The sequence below is a fragment of the Maniola hyperantus genome, chromosome 10, assembly GCF_902806685.2.
Source record: "Maniola hyperantus chromosome 10, iAphHyp1.2, whole genome shotgun sequence".
NCBI lineage: Eukaryota > Metazoa > Arthropoda > Insecta > Lepidoptera > Nymphalidae > Maniola > Maniola hyperantus.
The window spans coordinates 6,740,757-6,757,839 of NC_048545.1; the positions used below are offsets into that span (position 1 = coordinate 6,740,757).

At 40.4% G+C, this 17,083-nt stretch overlaps 1 protein-coding gene across 1 annotated transcript in view; it reads left to right on the forward strand.

Annotated features, from left to right (window-relative positions):
* Positions 1–4,068: 4,068 nt before the first annotated feature.
* The window catches only part of LOC117985753 (RING finger protein 17-like), a 30,879-nt gene continuing 17,864 nt past the window's right edge, over positions 4,069–17,083 (forward strand). The window contains exons 1-5 of the mRNA XM_069501217.1: positions 4,069–4,222; positions 4,548–4,720; positions 5,198–5,442; positions 6,298–6,382; positions 16,280–16,411. Coding sequence (XP_069357318.1) covers positions 4,663–4,720; positions 5,198–5,442; positions 6,298–6,382; positions 16,280–16,411 — 520 coding nt within the window. The 5' untranslated portion in view covers positions 4,069–4,222; positions 4,548–4,662. The remainder of the gene's footprint in view (positions 4,223–4,547; positions 4,721–5,197; positions 5,443–6,297; positions 6,383–16,279; positions 16,412–17,083) is intronic.

A 17,083-nucleotide genomic window follows, 5' to 3' on the forward strand; every position in this document is an offset into this window, starting at 1 on the left:
GCACAGGCCGCGTAGCCTCACGTCTCCCATTGTGACGCAAGCCTCCCCTGAAATCCCAGACAAAGGAAAATTATTTTTAAAATGCATAATAGGTCTCTTTTGTTAATACATACATATCAAAAATTTCGCGCTGGCTTCGCACGCGTTTTTCTTCTGTTTGGTCGATGCGATGCTGCACCTTCATCCGCATGGATATAGATTCTGAAAAATCCTGTGAGACTCTTCAATTTTCTGGGATAAAAAGCCTATGTCCGTTTCCGGGATGCAAACTATCTGTGAATAGCACCAAATTTTGATTAAAAATAGATCGTGAAAAGATAATAGATAAACAGACATATATACACTCGCATATACAGACACTTGCAATTTTATAATATTATAGTACCTACCTACCTATGGATAGGGCTTTCATCTCACTCTACTTTTCAATATTTACCTAAATTGCGCTAAAAAAAATTGCGCTCGCGTTCCTTTGTCATTGAATTCTATATCATTGACAAAATCTAACCACTAATTAAAACTAACCACTTCCACCCCAACCCCGTCAAGTCAAGCAAAAGGTTTCCCCCCCCTACCTATAGGTCCTAGAGACGAAACTTTTTGACTAAATTGGTTGCAGTTTGTTGCGGAAACTTGTGAACCAAATTTGCTGCAGGAACTAATTGTTGTGAAAATTTGTTAAAGAAACATGTTGCAGACACTTATTACAGAAGCTTGTTGCCGGAACTTATTGCAGAAACTTTTTGCGAAAACTTGTTAATAAATCTTGTTGCTGGGACTTGTTGAAACTTGCTGACGAAACTTTTCGCAGAAACTTTTTGATGAAACTTATTGCAGAAATTTGTTGCGGAAATTTGTTGTGGAAACTTGACGAAACTTACTACCGAAACTTGTTGACGCAACTAGTTGAAATTTGTTGACGAAACTTGTTTCGGACACTTGTTAACTAAACTTGTTGATGAAACTTGCTACAGAAACTTGTTGCGGAAACTTTTTCACTAGGATCTTGGACTGTTTTACTTTGCGCATCGGTTTATTTTTCGTTTTCTTATTAGGTGCCAACTTTTATCGACATGTTGCAAGCACTTTGAAAGTCGCAGTAGGAATACTTGAATACTCGATGTCGTGCTTGGCTCTGTAGTGGAGATGAAACTTGGTGACGAAACTTTTTGAAGAAACTTGAATTTGTTGCGGAAACTTGCTGATGAACCTTGTTCCAGAAACTTGTTGTTGAAATTGTTGTTGAAACTTATTGACGAAACTTATTGCTGAACCTTGTTGCGGAAACTTTTGCATTGGGATCTTGGACTGTGTCAGGTACTTCTCACATCGGTTTATTTTTTCTTGATCTTATTACCTACCATTATCGACTTGTTGAAAGCACTCAGAAACACTTAGTTTTCGTAGCTCTTGCTTGGCTCTGTAGTGGTCCTGGAGATGAAACTCGTGGCCGAAACTTCTTGCTGAAACTTGTTGATGAATCTTGTTATACCGTAACTTTTTGCCGAAACTTGTTGTTGAATGAAACTTATTACTTATTGTTGAAACTTGTTCCGATCGTGATCAGTCCTTATACGGTTTGCATGAGCACAACTAGTACTTACTTTCTATACAATCACCAGCCATATCCAAATCATGTAATTTTTGGTTACGATCACGCATCTTTCAGGCGCCATAAATACTTATGACAACCACTCAGGGCCGGCAGAGTGGCATATTTAGCTTCAGAGAGTTGCCCTCTATCTTCTGAACCCGACAAAATCCATATCGGTGATGGTTTGCAAATTTGTTGTGACCCGCCGGACCATTAAAATATAAACCCCACGGTCGAAAAATTAAAAATCCGTGGGAACTTTCGATTTTTCCAGGACAAAAAGTATCTAACCTGTTCGTAGTAGCCCGTCCCCGTGATGCAAGATGGTACCAAATTTCGTAAAAACATTTAAACGCATGATTCTTTAAAATTCCCACGGTATCACCACGATTTATGAATTCCTCACTGCATCAAGGCTGAGGAGTTGGAGTTCAAAAGTTCTCGAGTTTAAAAAGTCTTTACTTGGTACCTACTACCTACCTCCAATACCATCGTACTTCGTACTGCGACATAATCGCGTTGCATGCACGGACTGCCGCGGCCGTCGCCATTATATTAATTTCGTGAAATCTCCTAAGATATAATTCTAAATGAAATGACACACAGGGCAATTTTGGTCTAAATTAAACACTTGAGATGACGAACAATTTTATTTTGATATAAGGATTAATACAATGATAGTAAAAACACCTTCGAAAGTAAAGCTTTCTTTTAGACCACATTTCATAACTATAAAAATGGTTATTGTGAGCCTACTGTAAAAGATAGTTATATGCTATCGCCGACTTTTTTTTAGAGAGGAACAATTCCACCGAACATTGTTTTCGTGTAACTTTAACTATTTACGCAGCGCACGCCACGGAAGCTCACAGATTAGGCGACTTTTTTCAATTTATTGCAATTTTCGAAGGGATCTCTAATTTTTTTAAAATAAAATATAACCCTTGTCACTCAAGAATAATGTAGCTTTCTACTGGCGAAAGAATTTTTAAAATCAGTTTAGTAGTTCCAAAGATTACCCCCTACAAACAAACTTACAGACATTTACCTCCTTATGATATTAAGTATAGAAGTATAGATAATATAGAAAGTACCTACCTAATACGAAAATTTATTTGAAAAATATACCATCAGCTCGAAACTTCAGTCTAGTGCTGACGTGAGCAAATAAAATTGAATTGGAAAAATAAATTACGTCACTAAAATGGCGGCCACGCACATTAGCAGTTTGCGGGAATTAATAGGTCCTTTAGGTTACTTTGTAAGTTGTTACAATGTTCGTGCATGTCTGTCACCGACCAGAAATAAAAGATGTCTGTGTAAAAGTTTTAGAATATTATGGAGTTTGAAGCAATTTGATAGTTTTGCAGGGTATGTTATACATACAATTTCAATTTAAAATGTAATTATTAGTACGGTACACGCTTGAATGAAATGGTACAGGCTTTTCCAGTGTTTTTAATATTATTTAAAAAATATCAAATATCAGTATTGTTTTGTTGCTGCTTATTTCTTTCAGCTCTTTTCGGTTGATCTATATGTTGTTTGCCACAAACATGAAGTGGTACCATAAAGGGTTGAACCCAGATAAGTCTGTTTAAAATACCTATATATTTTTTGCAGCGTTGCCAATCTGTGGGGAATTCCCCAAAATGCGGGGATTTTCAGTCCGATTGGGTAATTTGTGGGGAAAATGCGGGGAATTAAGACGTCTATTGCTGGTTCTGCCTTTCTCAAACGCATCTTTCGGAAGTAAATAGAGTCTTGAACTGTAGTAATAAAATAAAGTGATTTTTTGTATAGCTATAGTTTAAAAAATCTTGATTTTTATTTATCTTTAACATGAACGTCACGCTGTATGGAAGGTGAACAATGACGTTACCTACAATCCATAAGAAATAAAAAAAAATCAAATTTTTTAACATAAAAATAGAGTACCTAACTAATTTCTGCGGGAAAATATTTTTTTATGTTAAAAAAATTTAAAAATATTTGTCGTTTACGCCATGTGACGCCATTAATCGCTTTCCGTACAGCGTGACGTTAATAATTAATTATTTTAAAATAAATCAAAATCATGATTTTTAAAAAATTAAGATTCCAGTCCCATAAACTACCTCTATAAAAAAATCACGCTATTTTATTACTATTTACTACAGTCCAAGACCTTAGCGTTCTGAAGAATTTGAAAACATTGAATCGTAATCGCCTGTACAATGAAACTGTAGAACGCATATGGCCACTAGAGAAGGTAAGAAGAAAGGATAGATTCGTCAAATGATATGTTAACAAAACAGCGCAATGAAGAGCCAGTAGGTACCTTGATTGAAATCATTAAATACTTAAGTGTAAGTAATAAATATATTTGATTTATAAGAACAGTAGGTAGGTACTTTTATTTCTTTGCTCAAAACTTGTGGGGAAACTGTGATTTCAATTTCCCCAAAATTGAGGATTTTCAGATAGATTTTTGGGTAATCCAGACCGTGGATGTTGGCAACGCTGATTTTCTTGATTGTTTTCACAGAGTACATTGAATATAAGGGTATTTGTTTTCAAATAATGGCGATTGGTAATTTTCCGCGTAGCAGATTTGTGGCCATCGTTTTTGAATTTTCTCCTTTTTCGGTAAGTAAATTAGGATAGAAATTATAAATGCAATACATACGAACAGGATTAATTAAATTATCAACGAAACTTTTTAATATAGGTACGCATTTTAAAGTCTAAACGCCGCATGCACGTTAAAAAAGTACAGCTACCTACTTCTCTAAAATAAAAAGTTTATTTCACTCATGATATCCGTCTACCTACTTGTGGATGAGATTCTTTTTGTGCTTTTCATGGTCCTTTTTTCAGTTGTTTTCAATACTTACTGTAGTCTTTAGAAAAGTGTCGTTTTAGGTATTTTGGATTTGGAGCTGACCCAATAATTATTGTTTTACTTTTGCAGTTTTCTTTCATATATTTCAAGTAAGTCCTATGTCGGGTAGATTAAAATAAACATAGGTACTGAAACCGACAAAACTACAAAAAATTTAATCAACTAAAGAACGTTTAAGGCTATAATGGACGCGAAAATAAAAAAATGTTGCCCAAACTGCAGTCAATTATATCATCTAAAACGTAAGTAACTTTATTTTTACGCGTTTAAATAAAACTACGTTAAGTGATCATAAACAAGTTTCCGTTGCCGCAACGCATCTGTGGATCCAATGCTGCTGCAGATTCATACATAGCGGTGTTCACTTCAGATAATTTATCACTTGTTCGCTACTTGTGACCATAATCATAGTTGGGAGAATGTTCTTTGTTGTGGTCTGGTGGGAGGCTTCGGCCATGGCGATTTACCATCTTACTGACAATCTGTGCCGCCATGTGATTTAGCGTTCTGGTACGGTGCCATGTTTACCAACAAGAGTTTAAAGAAACTGCCATACTTTTTCCAAGTTAGCCCGCTTCCATTTTAGACTCCATCTCCATTTACCATTAAGTGAGATAGCAGTATTAGTATTTGATAAGGTAATAACTTATAATATTATGTAAACACAGACAAACTCTAAATCATAGGTAGTGGGAAGTACATTTTTTTTTATATTTCAGCTGCAAATTCAAAATCAATTCCAAACATACCACTGTTCCTTGCATGCGGCCACTCAATGTGTGAGTCCTGTATCAGGAATATATTGAAGTTTAATGAACCCATTGAATGCAAAGTATGCCTTCAGGATATGGACGTAACCACTGCAGACACTGCTCTGCTGATGCAGATAGATAAGAAATCATTATACACATTATTTCCTGTTAATGTTTATATGGTTGGGGAGCTTACTTTGCAAGACATTCAGGTATGTTATATAATAATAAATGAATTATCACCACATATTTATACACAACTCTACAATAATATTAAATCCACACTAATATTAAAAATGTGAAAGTGTCTGTCTGTCTGCTAGCTTTTCACAGCCAACTACTGTTGGTACTTCTACTGTTTAAACTAATGTTGACAAGATTTAGTGCAGAGAGAGCTTACATCCCGGGGATGGACATAGGCAGCTCAGTCAACCAAGAAGTCCTCACAGGATTTTGTATACCATATTCCATTAGATCTATATCAAAATATGTATGTGCCTCCGAAAGAGATCAAAAAAGAATCGCGTGAAGACCAACACTCAGAAAATAAAAACTCAATACCTACCACAAAATGACTCGAAAAAATCGCGATTCATCTATTTGGTACAGGGATATTGTTTCCCATATACTAAAGGCTACTTTTTAACCCTGAAAATGGAAGATTTCCCTTGCACAGTTACTACTCCAGTTAGTCTAAAGAGTGCTTGTAAAATACAATAATTTGTAACGCTTTTGCATGCTCATTGCTAATTATAACAAAAAAATCTACACATACATATAAAAGGAAAAGGTGACTGACTGACTGACTTATCTATCAACACACAGCTCAAGAAATTCGTACTGTAGGCATCCGCTAAGAAAGGATTTTTGAAAATTCAACCCCCTAAGGGGCTGAAATAGGGGTTTAAAATTTGTGTAGTCCACGCGGACAAAGTCGCGAGCATAAACTAGTACATGTTAAAAAAACAATAGAAAAGATAAAATTTATTAATAATGGATAATTCTGCTAAATATAATTCTGTAAAAAAAAATTGTTTCTTAATGATTTCAAAAATTCTAAATTACAGGCAAAGGATGCAAAAAAGGGGCCAGGTGATAATGACTATTTCATAAACATAAAGTCCCTTATTGAGAATACTGAAACAAAACTAGGTGAGTAAATACTAAATATTATGATAGTAAATGGGTCTTATTTTAAGATCTGTCCTGATGAAAACAAACAATGAGACAGTAAATAACTTTGAAAACTGGAAATAGGTACACTTCTTGCAATTCACGAAGGCGAGTGGCTTATGCTTGTGTTTAAGTCGTATTGGTATAAGTAAGGTACACTGAATGTGTGCGTTTGCGAGTGCTTGCTCGCGACTGATTGGTCCGACATGCACGCACACTTAAGCAATGCCCGCGTATAATAATAATAATAATAATAATAATAATAATAATAATTCCCCCTCTCCCCCCCCCCCCTTTTAATGATGATGGAAAACAATGAAATGAATGTGCGAATAGGGCCGCTACCTGGGGGTCGCCAGGGCGCGCCTGGAGCTGGCGCTGGGCGTAGCAGCATACGGGCCGCCAGTACCACCAGTCGACCGGCACCGCCACCTAGCCGGTCGACACATCCATCATCCCCACCAGATGGCTTGGCTCCGACAGGGTCCACCAGGGCCCAATCTTCAGCGCCCGCCGCTGGTGGTGTACGCCGCATGAGATGGACGTCTCTCATGAACGAGAATGTCATGCGTGCGTACTACAGGGCGACGGGAGGGGAAACCGGACGGACTGGCTACCGAGCGGCAATGTACCGCGAGTTCCTGCTGCTCGAGCCGAACTTAACTGTCACGGAACAAAACCTGGCAGACCGGGCTCGGTACATTCAGCGCTCGAACATCTTTAACGCTACCGAGCTCGAACGATTGCGACGTGAGGCTGTTCCAGAAGTGTCAGCACCAGCCACAGAGCAAATCGACTCCCAGGCGGTGCCTGTCCCCGTAGAGACGAATACCATCTCACAAGATTTGCCTATGGAGGAAGACACCGAAGGAACAGTCTCCCTGGATATAGAGCGGATGAGAGGGATTCTAGAAGAGGCGATTTCTGAAATCCGGAGCGCTCCTCTAGAGAATCGTCCGCGGCTCTCCCGACTCACGCTAAATGTAGCGACGCGGGATGTCATTGAGGCCATAAACAAAATGCTGCCTCAACATCTGGAAAGCAGCACTGGCCTGGGTGATACGGCTTCTATCCTCTTCGGCGCGGCGCTCGCTGTGCACCGATTTATCGGTGCCAAGACTCCGGGACCGGAGCGTGCTGCTGCTGCAAGGCGCAGCGCGGAACCGGCCTGGAAGAAGAGAATAGAACGCCGTATCACTCTGGCCAGAGTCCTCATTGGCAGACTGCAAAGCTTCAGGTCGGGCAATACTAGGCCAAGGATTGTGCGCTCTGTTAGAGTTGCGTTTAATGGGTGTGGGGTCAGGTTGGACCAGCCCAATATTGCGCAAAAGCTAACAGAGCGCATCGACGACCTGAAGCAGAAAATCGCTGCATGGGGGAACCGCATCCGACGATACTCGGAAAGAGTCGAGCGATTTCAGCAAAATCGCCTCTTCTTGAGTGATCAGAAAAGGTTCTACAAAAGACTGGAGTGCCCAGCAGTCTGCTCTACTTCTCAGCGACCAGACCTGGCCAACCTCGTCACTTTTTGGCGGGGTGTGTGGTCGAGGGAGGTGGAGCATGAGGAGGGCCCTTGGATTGCGGCGGTAGAGGAAGCATGTGCCTCAATAGAACCGATGAACCCGGTCGCCATCTCTGCGGAGGATGTAGCTGGTGCAGTAAGGCGGGCCCCGAACTGGAAAAGCCCGGGACCCGACGGACTGCATCACTACTGGCTGAAGGGTTTTTCGGTTTGCCATGCGACCTTGGCTCGACAATTTCAAGAGGCTCTTGAGCAGAGGGCACTCCCGAGCCTTTTCACTACTGGGATCACTCATTTAGCTCCAAAGTCCACCGATACCACTGATCCGGCTAAGTACCGTCCCATTACGTGTCTTACTACCATCTACAAGACACTGACATCCGTTTTGAGCCTCAAGATCTCCCGTCATGTAGACGAGAATAACATCATATCTGGGGCTCAAAACGGATGTCGGGGCGGTAGTCGTGGTACTAAGGAGCTCCTTCTCATCGACTCCGTTGCGGGCCAACTGGTCAAACGCAACCGTCGGAATTTCTCCGCTGCCTGGATCGACTACAGAAAGGCATTCGACTCGGTGCCCCATTCATGGCTCCTGAGGGTCCTTGAGCTGTACAAAGTCGATGGTACAGTACGAGACTTCCTCGGGGCATGCATGGGGCAATGGAGTACGATTCTGTGTCTCCATGGCGAGCGGTTGGCGGCTGCCGATGACCGGATAAGGATAGGAAGGGGTATCTTCCAGGGTGATTGTCTGAGCCCGCTTTGGTTCTGTCTGTCTCTGAACCCACTCAGCACTCTGCTGGAGGGTTCGGGGACAGGCTTTCAGTTTCGGAGAGGAGGAACAAAAGTGCCTCACCTTCTCTACATGGATGACCTCAAACTGCTGGCACCCAATGCCACCCGCCTGCAGGAGCTGCTGAATGTCACCACTGACTTCAGCAATTCCATCAGGATGGAGCTTGGGCTGGAAAAGTGTGCGGTCATGCATGTGGAAAGGGGACAGGTAACTCATTCGGCTGAGATGAGTCTCGAGCCGTCCACCATCAGAACCCTCTCTGAAGCCGAGTCATACCGGTATCTGGGCATGTCACAGTCGCTTGGGGTAAAAGAGACGGACGTGAAACAGTCTGTTTGCGAAGCCTTTTTTGGCCGTCTGACAAAAATCTGTAAAAGTTATTTGTCAGGCGCCAATAAAGTCCGAGCTTATAACGGCTGGGTCATGCCCGTTCTCATGTACACCTTTGGCGTGCTCAGATGGACTCAGACCGAACTTGACGCCCTGGACAGAAAAGTCCGCACAACTATGACTCTTTATCGCATGCACCACCCAAAATCGTCTGTGATGAGGTTGTATATCCCCCGGAAGTGTGGTGGTCGAGGCGTATTAAGCGTCAAGACCATGCATAACCGGGAGATAGCCAACCTCAGAACCTACTTTGAGACGATGAGGGGGTCCCCCATGCATAGAGAGGTCATAGAATGTGATAAAGGACTCACCCCACTGTCCTTAGCCCAAACCGAGTGGCAGAAACCGGTGGTACTTAGCACCTCTGACCGGGAGGCCGTATGGAGGGAGAAGGAGCTGCACGGACGCTTTTTTAAAGCTCTTAATGAGCCACACGTAGATAAAAAAGCGTCCGTGCAGTGGCTGCGCTTTGGTGACCTCTTCGGGGAAACCGAGGGTTTTGTCTGTGCGATACAAGATCAGGTGGACAAGACGCGGAACTACCGAAAGTACATTCTGAAGGATGGCACTCACGACATCTGTCGAGCTTGTCGCCATCCCGGCGAGTCACTCAGACATGTGCTTTCGGGATGCTCAGCGCTTGCCAACACTGAGTATCTGCACAGACACAACCAAGCAGCCAAGATCCTTCACCAAGAGCTTGCTCTGAAGTACGGTCTCCTGGATGAGAGGCTGCCGTATTACAAGTACACACCGGTGCCGGTACTCGAGCGCGACGGAGTCCGGCTCTATTGGGACCGGTCTATCATCACGGACAGGACTATTCTAGCGAATAAGCCTGACATCGTGGTGGTGGACCGGGCACAGTCGAGGGTGTTTTTGGTGGACATCACCATTCCGTATGACGAAAACCTCGTGAGAGCTGAGACGGAGAAAAAGCGCAAGTATCTCGATCTGGCTCACGAGGTTTCCGACATGTGGCATGTGGAGTCCACTGAAATCATCCCAATCGTCATATCTGCGAATGGGTTGATCCCAGTCAGCCTCGCTCACCATCTGAGGCGACTGGGGTTCCGTGGCAGTTCGCTCGCAGCCAGGATGCAAAAAGCGGTCTTGCTGGACTCGGCTAGGATAGTCCGCCGATTTCTTCACCTGTCGCCCTGACCCCCGGCCGTTTGGTCTCCCCTGCCGGGGTGTAATCCTCCGCCCGGTACAAATATGTATGTATGTAATGTTTATGTAGGTTTATTTATTTTTATGTATGTAAGTATATTATATTTCTTTTGGCTGTTATATATATTGGAGGGTCGATATTGAAAGAGTTCTTACTGTATGTACACTCCGTGAAAAGAAACGTATGAGCTTTACTCTACGGAAGGTAGCCATCTTTATTTTAGTTGTCAGAGTTGGACTTTGACACGCACGCATTTGTTGTGGTTCACAATTTTCTCTCGCATTAAATTAATTAAGTATCAGATTATAGCTTAGCTAATTATTATTCTTTGAGATAGGTAGGTAGTTTCTTAATCGTGATATTTAATTCGGTGATTGTGATATAGTTAGAACAGTAATTGTTCGATGCTAATGTACATTGTGTTAAATCGTAACATCTAGTGCCATCCGGTGACTTTGTCTGCAAAGCACTATTAATAATGTTCGCGTAGTTGTTTGACGAATATGGAATACTAATTATTGGTGAATATTAGAGTAGTTCGTGAGTTAACGTTTGGCTCAGTGGATAGATTATTATAAGGACATCCGTTAAGGTTATTTCTGCAGACGCTAGTGATTTAGAGTGTAATTGGAGATATACCGGCAGTTGAGATAATGATTAGTTTGAAGTGATAGTTTAGTGCGATAGTAACTTGAAGTTAACTTTGATAGTAGGTACCCGCTTTAGAATCGTATAACCCGGTTGGTAAAGAATCATTGATGACTCTCGTGTAATGTTGAAATGGATTAGACAATGAGTTGCCCATGAGATCGAATAGCTTACATTCTACCTGGTGTCTGTTGTGATCGCTTATTTGGGTGGATAGTAGTCGTGGCGCGTGTGGCGCACGATGCTATGGTGTTCTGTATGCAGATGTGCACAGAGTGGAGAAGGTAGAGCTATTGCGATATTCTGAATTAGTAATGAGAAGTCAATTATAAGATCTGGTTTAGATCGTAAGAGAGTCGATGCAATGATCCTTTTAAGAGCGTTCATGAAGTTGTGATTGATTACCTTGAGATGATTAGATAACGGAGTAGGTCGTGACTTGATTGAGAGGTTGCAATAGCAATTGCGCCCTAATCACACGATGTAGTGTTTAGCTTAGGTTAGCTAGTTTAGAGTGAGGTGAGGGGTCGCTGTGAGGGGTGGTTGGAGGCGACCATAGGTAGGGTTAGGTTAGGGTGATCTGGTTGTGTTACGTTGATGGTTTCCATGTGCGATACGTTACTGAGAACTATTTGTAAAGAACATGGATTAAAGTACCTACTTATTAATTACTACCTTCTGATGTCGGCTAAAGATGAATAATAATTATCAGCCATCCTCCTGTTCTCCGACATCAGAAGTGGGATACACGATTTATGCCCACATTTTTGAAAATCATTGCAACACTAGCTTTGTTTAAAAAAAAAAAAAAAAAAAAGTTACAAGTTTTTTTTTTTTTTTTTTTATTATTTATTTGTGCAAGACATGTTTTCAATTTTAATACACACACGTGGTCTTTCTTGAAAAGCTTGATTTACTTTTGTGTGTTTTGAATAAAAAGAGAAAGAAAGAAGGATTATTTTGTGTAGAGATGCGCTAAGGAGTGGTGAAAGTGGCCGTGATTTAATGGAGTTAAACTCAAACTCGAATCATTTATTCAAAATAGTTAAGTTTAGTTAATTTACAATTTTGACTGTCAGTTGTTGGAGTTATGTGGTATGGTGGTGATGGTGAATTGCGTAAGCTTGGAGCTAAGGCTACGAGGGTTCCAAACTACTTGGTTTCCTTACTAAATGGTTATAGCATTGGGAGTGTGATGTCCCAGCACGGTTGTCATCTAATTTAATAGCTAGTGGTCTGATGTTTTCAGCTGCTGAGATTGACTATCTAGCACTCTCAGATCATGATGCTACTTGGGCATTGGCAGTAAGGGTTGAAAAAAAAGTGCGATATAGGTCTGCATGGTCTTAATATGGGAGGGACTACAACGGGGAGAATACGAAATAATTTTATTCATGAAATTTATCTTGTCTCTTACATTTTCGAATATTCGGAAAGCGTCGGCGAGGCATTTGATTCCTTTCATGATGTTGTATAACTTTTCTATGTGCTGTGTTTACCCTCTAAGAAGGTGAAAATGGATAATTGTAATAATAAAACGGTATGGTTGACTGAAGGGATTTTTGGTATAATAGAGTCACCGAGTGACACTGAAGCTGGGCTAAGATGAGATGAGGACTGGCTCTGTAGAGGAGTGCGCTATTCGCCTATGCAGTGTATTTGCAGACATAGTGAATCAGTCGTTTGAATAAGGGGTTTTTCCTAGCAACTTAAAAAATTCTATAGTTACCATTCCTGTAGCCCGTGTTAAAAAAAAAGGCGATTGATGTGGCACCGTCCTACAACATTGGTGCCAATATTAGCGGGAATGATTGGAAAGGTAATGGTGAAACGTCTCAAAAAAAAAAAAATTCGATGCCAATGGTGTGCTCGTGGATGAACGATTTGGTTTTTGCAATGATAGCTCCACTGTCGAGGATTGTTTCTGTTTAAGTGGAATAGATAATGATAGCCTGAATGACAGGGTACCTATTGCTATTATTTTTCTGGATGTGACTAAGGCTTTTGACTTTGTGAATCATAAAATATTATTGGATAAATTAGATGGATATGGTGTTGCAAGAAGAGCTTATGAATGGATAGAGTCGTATTTGAATGGACTGAAAATGTGCGCTGGGATTGCTAGAATGAAAAATAATACCAAAGGGTGTACGAATCTCCACTGGAATGTGATAAGCGGGGGGTACCTCAGAGTGTATGGTATGTGTGGTGTATTAGAATCCTTCCGTTTGAACTGACTTCAAAAACGGAGGAGGTTTTTAAATTCGCCGGCATATTTGTTTTCTTTTTGTAACTTGTATTGGTGACATTACGATAGCGACCATTGTTCGTTGTGTATTGTTTGCAGATGATAGAATAATGTTGAAGGAATGTAGGAATGGGAATTGAACGGCGCTTTGGAGGATAATTAATTGAATTAGTAATAATGACTTGGAAGTGCGCTTAAATAAAACTAAAATGATGCAGTTCATGATCATGCGACGATGGAGAGGGTTGATGAGTTAAAGTTTTTGGGAATAATTTGCGACAGGAACTCTAATTTGAGGGTGCACATTAGGTGTGTGTGCTGAATTGGACGAATTTGTGTATGCGTGGGGGGTCCTTCCACTGTGATGTATGAGCATAGAGGATATGGGCGTATTTATTAGGAGATGTCAAAAATATTTCCAACGAGATTATGAGGTAAAGATGAGTGGGTCGGTTGGATGCACGCACGAGCTATGCATTTCAGAATGTCACAGTGGTACATGCATGAAAAGCGTTTGCGCTATGGCTGTAAAAAAAAAATGAACAATAAGCTGCCGATTGACCTCAAAAGGATGAGTTTGGATGTGTATAAGGAAGAGCTTAGTGAATTGCTTTTGGAAAAGTGCTATTGCGACGTTAAAGAATTGATTTATAAAAATGGGTTGTCTAAACGGCGAGGTGGCCATTTAGATGATAAACGGCGAGGTGGCTGTTTTGAAAAAAAAAGGGGGTTGTCTAAAAGGCGAGGTGGCCATTTAGATGATAAACGGCGAGGTGGCTGTTTTGAAAAAAAGGGAGTTGTCTAAAAGGCGAGGTGGCCATTTAGATGATAAACGGCGAGGTGGCTGTTCCGATAATGGATGGACGGCGGCGTGGCCGTTTCAGCTGAGGGGAGTTATCTTGGTGTATAGTGTGGTGGGTGTTTGGAACAGGTGATAGGATCAGTAGCGGGGTACTGCTGGAGTTCGGGTTTTATGAGACATAATTATGAGCGGTGAGTCTATTATGGCAAATGGTGCAGTGTGTTTTAGAAGTTGCTACTATGGATAAAGTTGGGCTATGCTTTAGTTGTGTCATGCTTGTTTTATTTGTAATGGTTGTGATATGCATGCTTTACAATATGTGGTTTGTGTGCTTGTGCTGATTGTCAGGATGAACGAGCGGATGTTCTGACGTTTATAAAATGTTTGTACTTGATACATACTAGCGCCCGAGGACGGTCGCATGTCAGAATGGCCGTATTGGAGGGTCGATATTGAAAGAGTTCTTACTGTATGTACACTCCGTGAAAAGAAACGTATGAGCTTTACTCTACGGAAGGTAGCCATCTTTATTTTAGTTGTCAGAGTTGGACTTTGACACGCACGCATTTGTTGTGGTTCACAATTTTCTCTCGCATTAAATTAATTAAGTATCAGATTATAGCTTAGCTAATTATTATTCTTTGAGATAGGTAGGTAGTTTCTTAATCGTGATATTTAATTCGGTGATTGTGATATAGTTAGAACAGTAATTGTTCGATGCTAATGTACATTGTGTTAAATCGTAACATCTAGTGCCATCCGGTGACTTTGTCTGCAAAGCACTATTAATAATGTTCGCGTAGTTGTTTGACGAATATGGAATACTAATTATTGGTGAATATTAGAGTAGTTCGTGAGTTAACGTTTGGCTCAGTGGATAGATTATTATAAGGACATCCGTTAAGGTTATTTCTGCAGACGCTAGTGATTTAGAGTGTAATTGGAGATATACCGGCAGTTGAGATAATGATTAGTTTGAAGTGATAGTTTAGTGCGATAGTAACTTGAAGTTAACTTTGATAGTAGGTACCCGCTTTAGAATCGTATAACCCGGTTGGTAAAGAATCATTGATGACTCTCGTGTAATGTTGAAATGGATTAGACAATGAGTTGCCCATGAGATCGAATAGCTTACATTCTACCTGGTGTCTGTTGTGATCGCTTATTTGGGTGGATAGTAGTCGTGGCGCGTGTGGCGCACGATGCTATGGTGTTCTGTATGCAGATGTGCACAGAGTGGAGAAGGTAGAGCTATTGCGATATTCTGAATTAGTAATGAGAAGTCAATTATAAGATCTGGTTTAGATCGTAAGAGAGTCGATGCAATGATCCTTTTAAGAGCGTTCATGAAGTTGTGATTGATTACCTTGAGATGATTAGATAACGGAGTAGGTCGTGACTTGATTGAGAGGTTGCAATAGCAATTGCGCCCTAATCACACGATGTAGTGTTTAGCTTAGGTTAGCTAGTTTAGAGTGAGGTGAGGGGTCGCTGTGAGGGGTGGTTGGAGGCGACCATAGGTAGGGTTAGGTTAGGGTGATCTGGTTGTGTTACGTTGATGGTTTCCATGTGCGATACGTTACTGAGAACTATTTGTAAAGAACATGGATTAAAGTACCTACTTATTAATTACTACCTTCTGATGTCGGCTAAAGATGAATAATAATTATCAGCCATCCTCCTGTTCTCCGACATATATATTTATCTTGTACACGGGCGTGAGAGTAGATATATCGATAATAATAATAAATACACTTTATTTGCACAACCACAAGAAGGATTACATTAAAGAATAAAAAACACATACAGAAGGAAGATACAAAAGGCGGCCTTATCGCTAATTAGCGATCTCTACCAGGCAACCTTGAAGATTGGAAAGTATAAGGAAAATTAGACTGCAGGTGGTGTGTAATATACTAATAAACATACATTCAAATAACTGATACATACTAATACATAAACCACTAATACATGTATTAAATAATACGCATATCCGACGTAACCACAAGTAAAGTCCACTCGCCTTCGTGAATTGCAAGAACCGTAACAAGAAGGACAATTGCTAGTGGCTGACCAAACATTTGGCTTCAGCTTCGGCCACCTTCAACAAAAATACACCTTTTGCCAAAATGTGCCGAAGTTGATATGTTCGATGAAAGAGAGAAAAAAACATGTTTCACACGCCTATGTTTTAATGACATTTAAATCAAATTGTTTTAAAACACGCCTTTATTTCTTAGTAATTAAAACACATCTTTTATATATTTGTTTAAAACTATGCCAATCTTGATATCAGGTGAATGCTTGGAGTGCCATGGACCAACAACTAAAATGTGCCAACAATGTGTTATTGTACTATGTAACAATTGCTTCAAAAGAACACACAAAAATTTCGTCATTTTCAAAAACCATAGTCTATGTAACATTCGTAAGTATAAATTATGAGTACTTATTGCTTTTTTTATTTAAATTTAACTGTCATGACTGCTGCACATAACTGCTGTATTAAATAGTTTAAAATATTCTAAGTAATGTCCCAAAACTAAACTGCACAAGATTTTAAGTCTAGATGTTATCATTGTAATAATACTGGCGTACAATGACACGACTCATACTTCACGGTACAAATTATCGCTGGAACTGGTTTTCTGTCTGTCAATGATATCATTATCCTTCCCATAATATGATGTAATTCCTAATGGTAAAGTAACAAGAGTAAAAAGAAGTAAATATATACATACATAATATGTTATGTAGAAGGTCTTATTAGTTATTATGCAGGGCTTTATTGTGATCACATTGCAATCATCAATGCATTGTTGCAAAGTTTGGTTCTAGGCCCAGTTTGTTTAAGTCATTGGTTATATTCAAAAGTTTGCAAGTGTTTTTGAGTCGTCAAAAGCACCTACCACTGGTTCAGAATTTCCTACCAAGAAGAACCAGCAAGAAACTAGGCGGTTGGTCTTTTCCAATATTTAATTTAAATATTATGTCATACTGTATGCCCCATGCTGGAGTGAGACGAATCCTTAACTTGTGAAAAGGCAAGTCTAAAATTGATTGTGGAATTTTTAGTATAGTACTCATAGTCAGTGGCGTG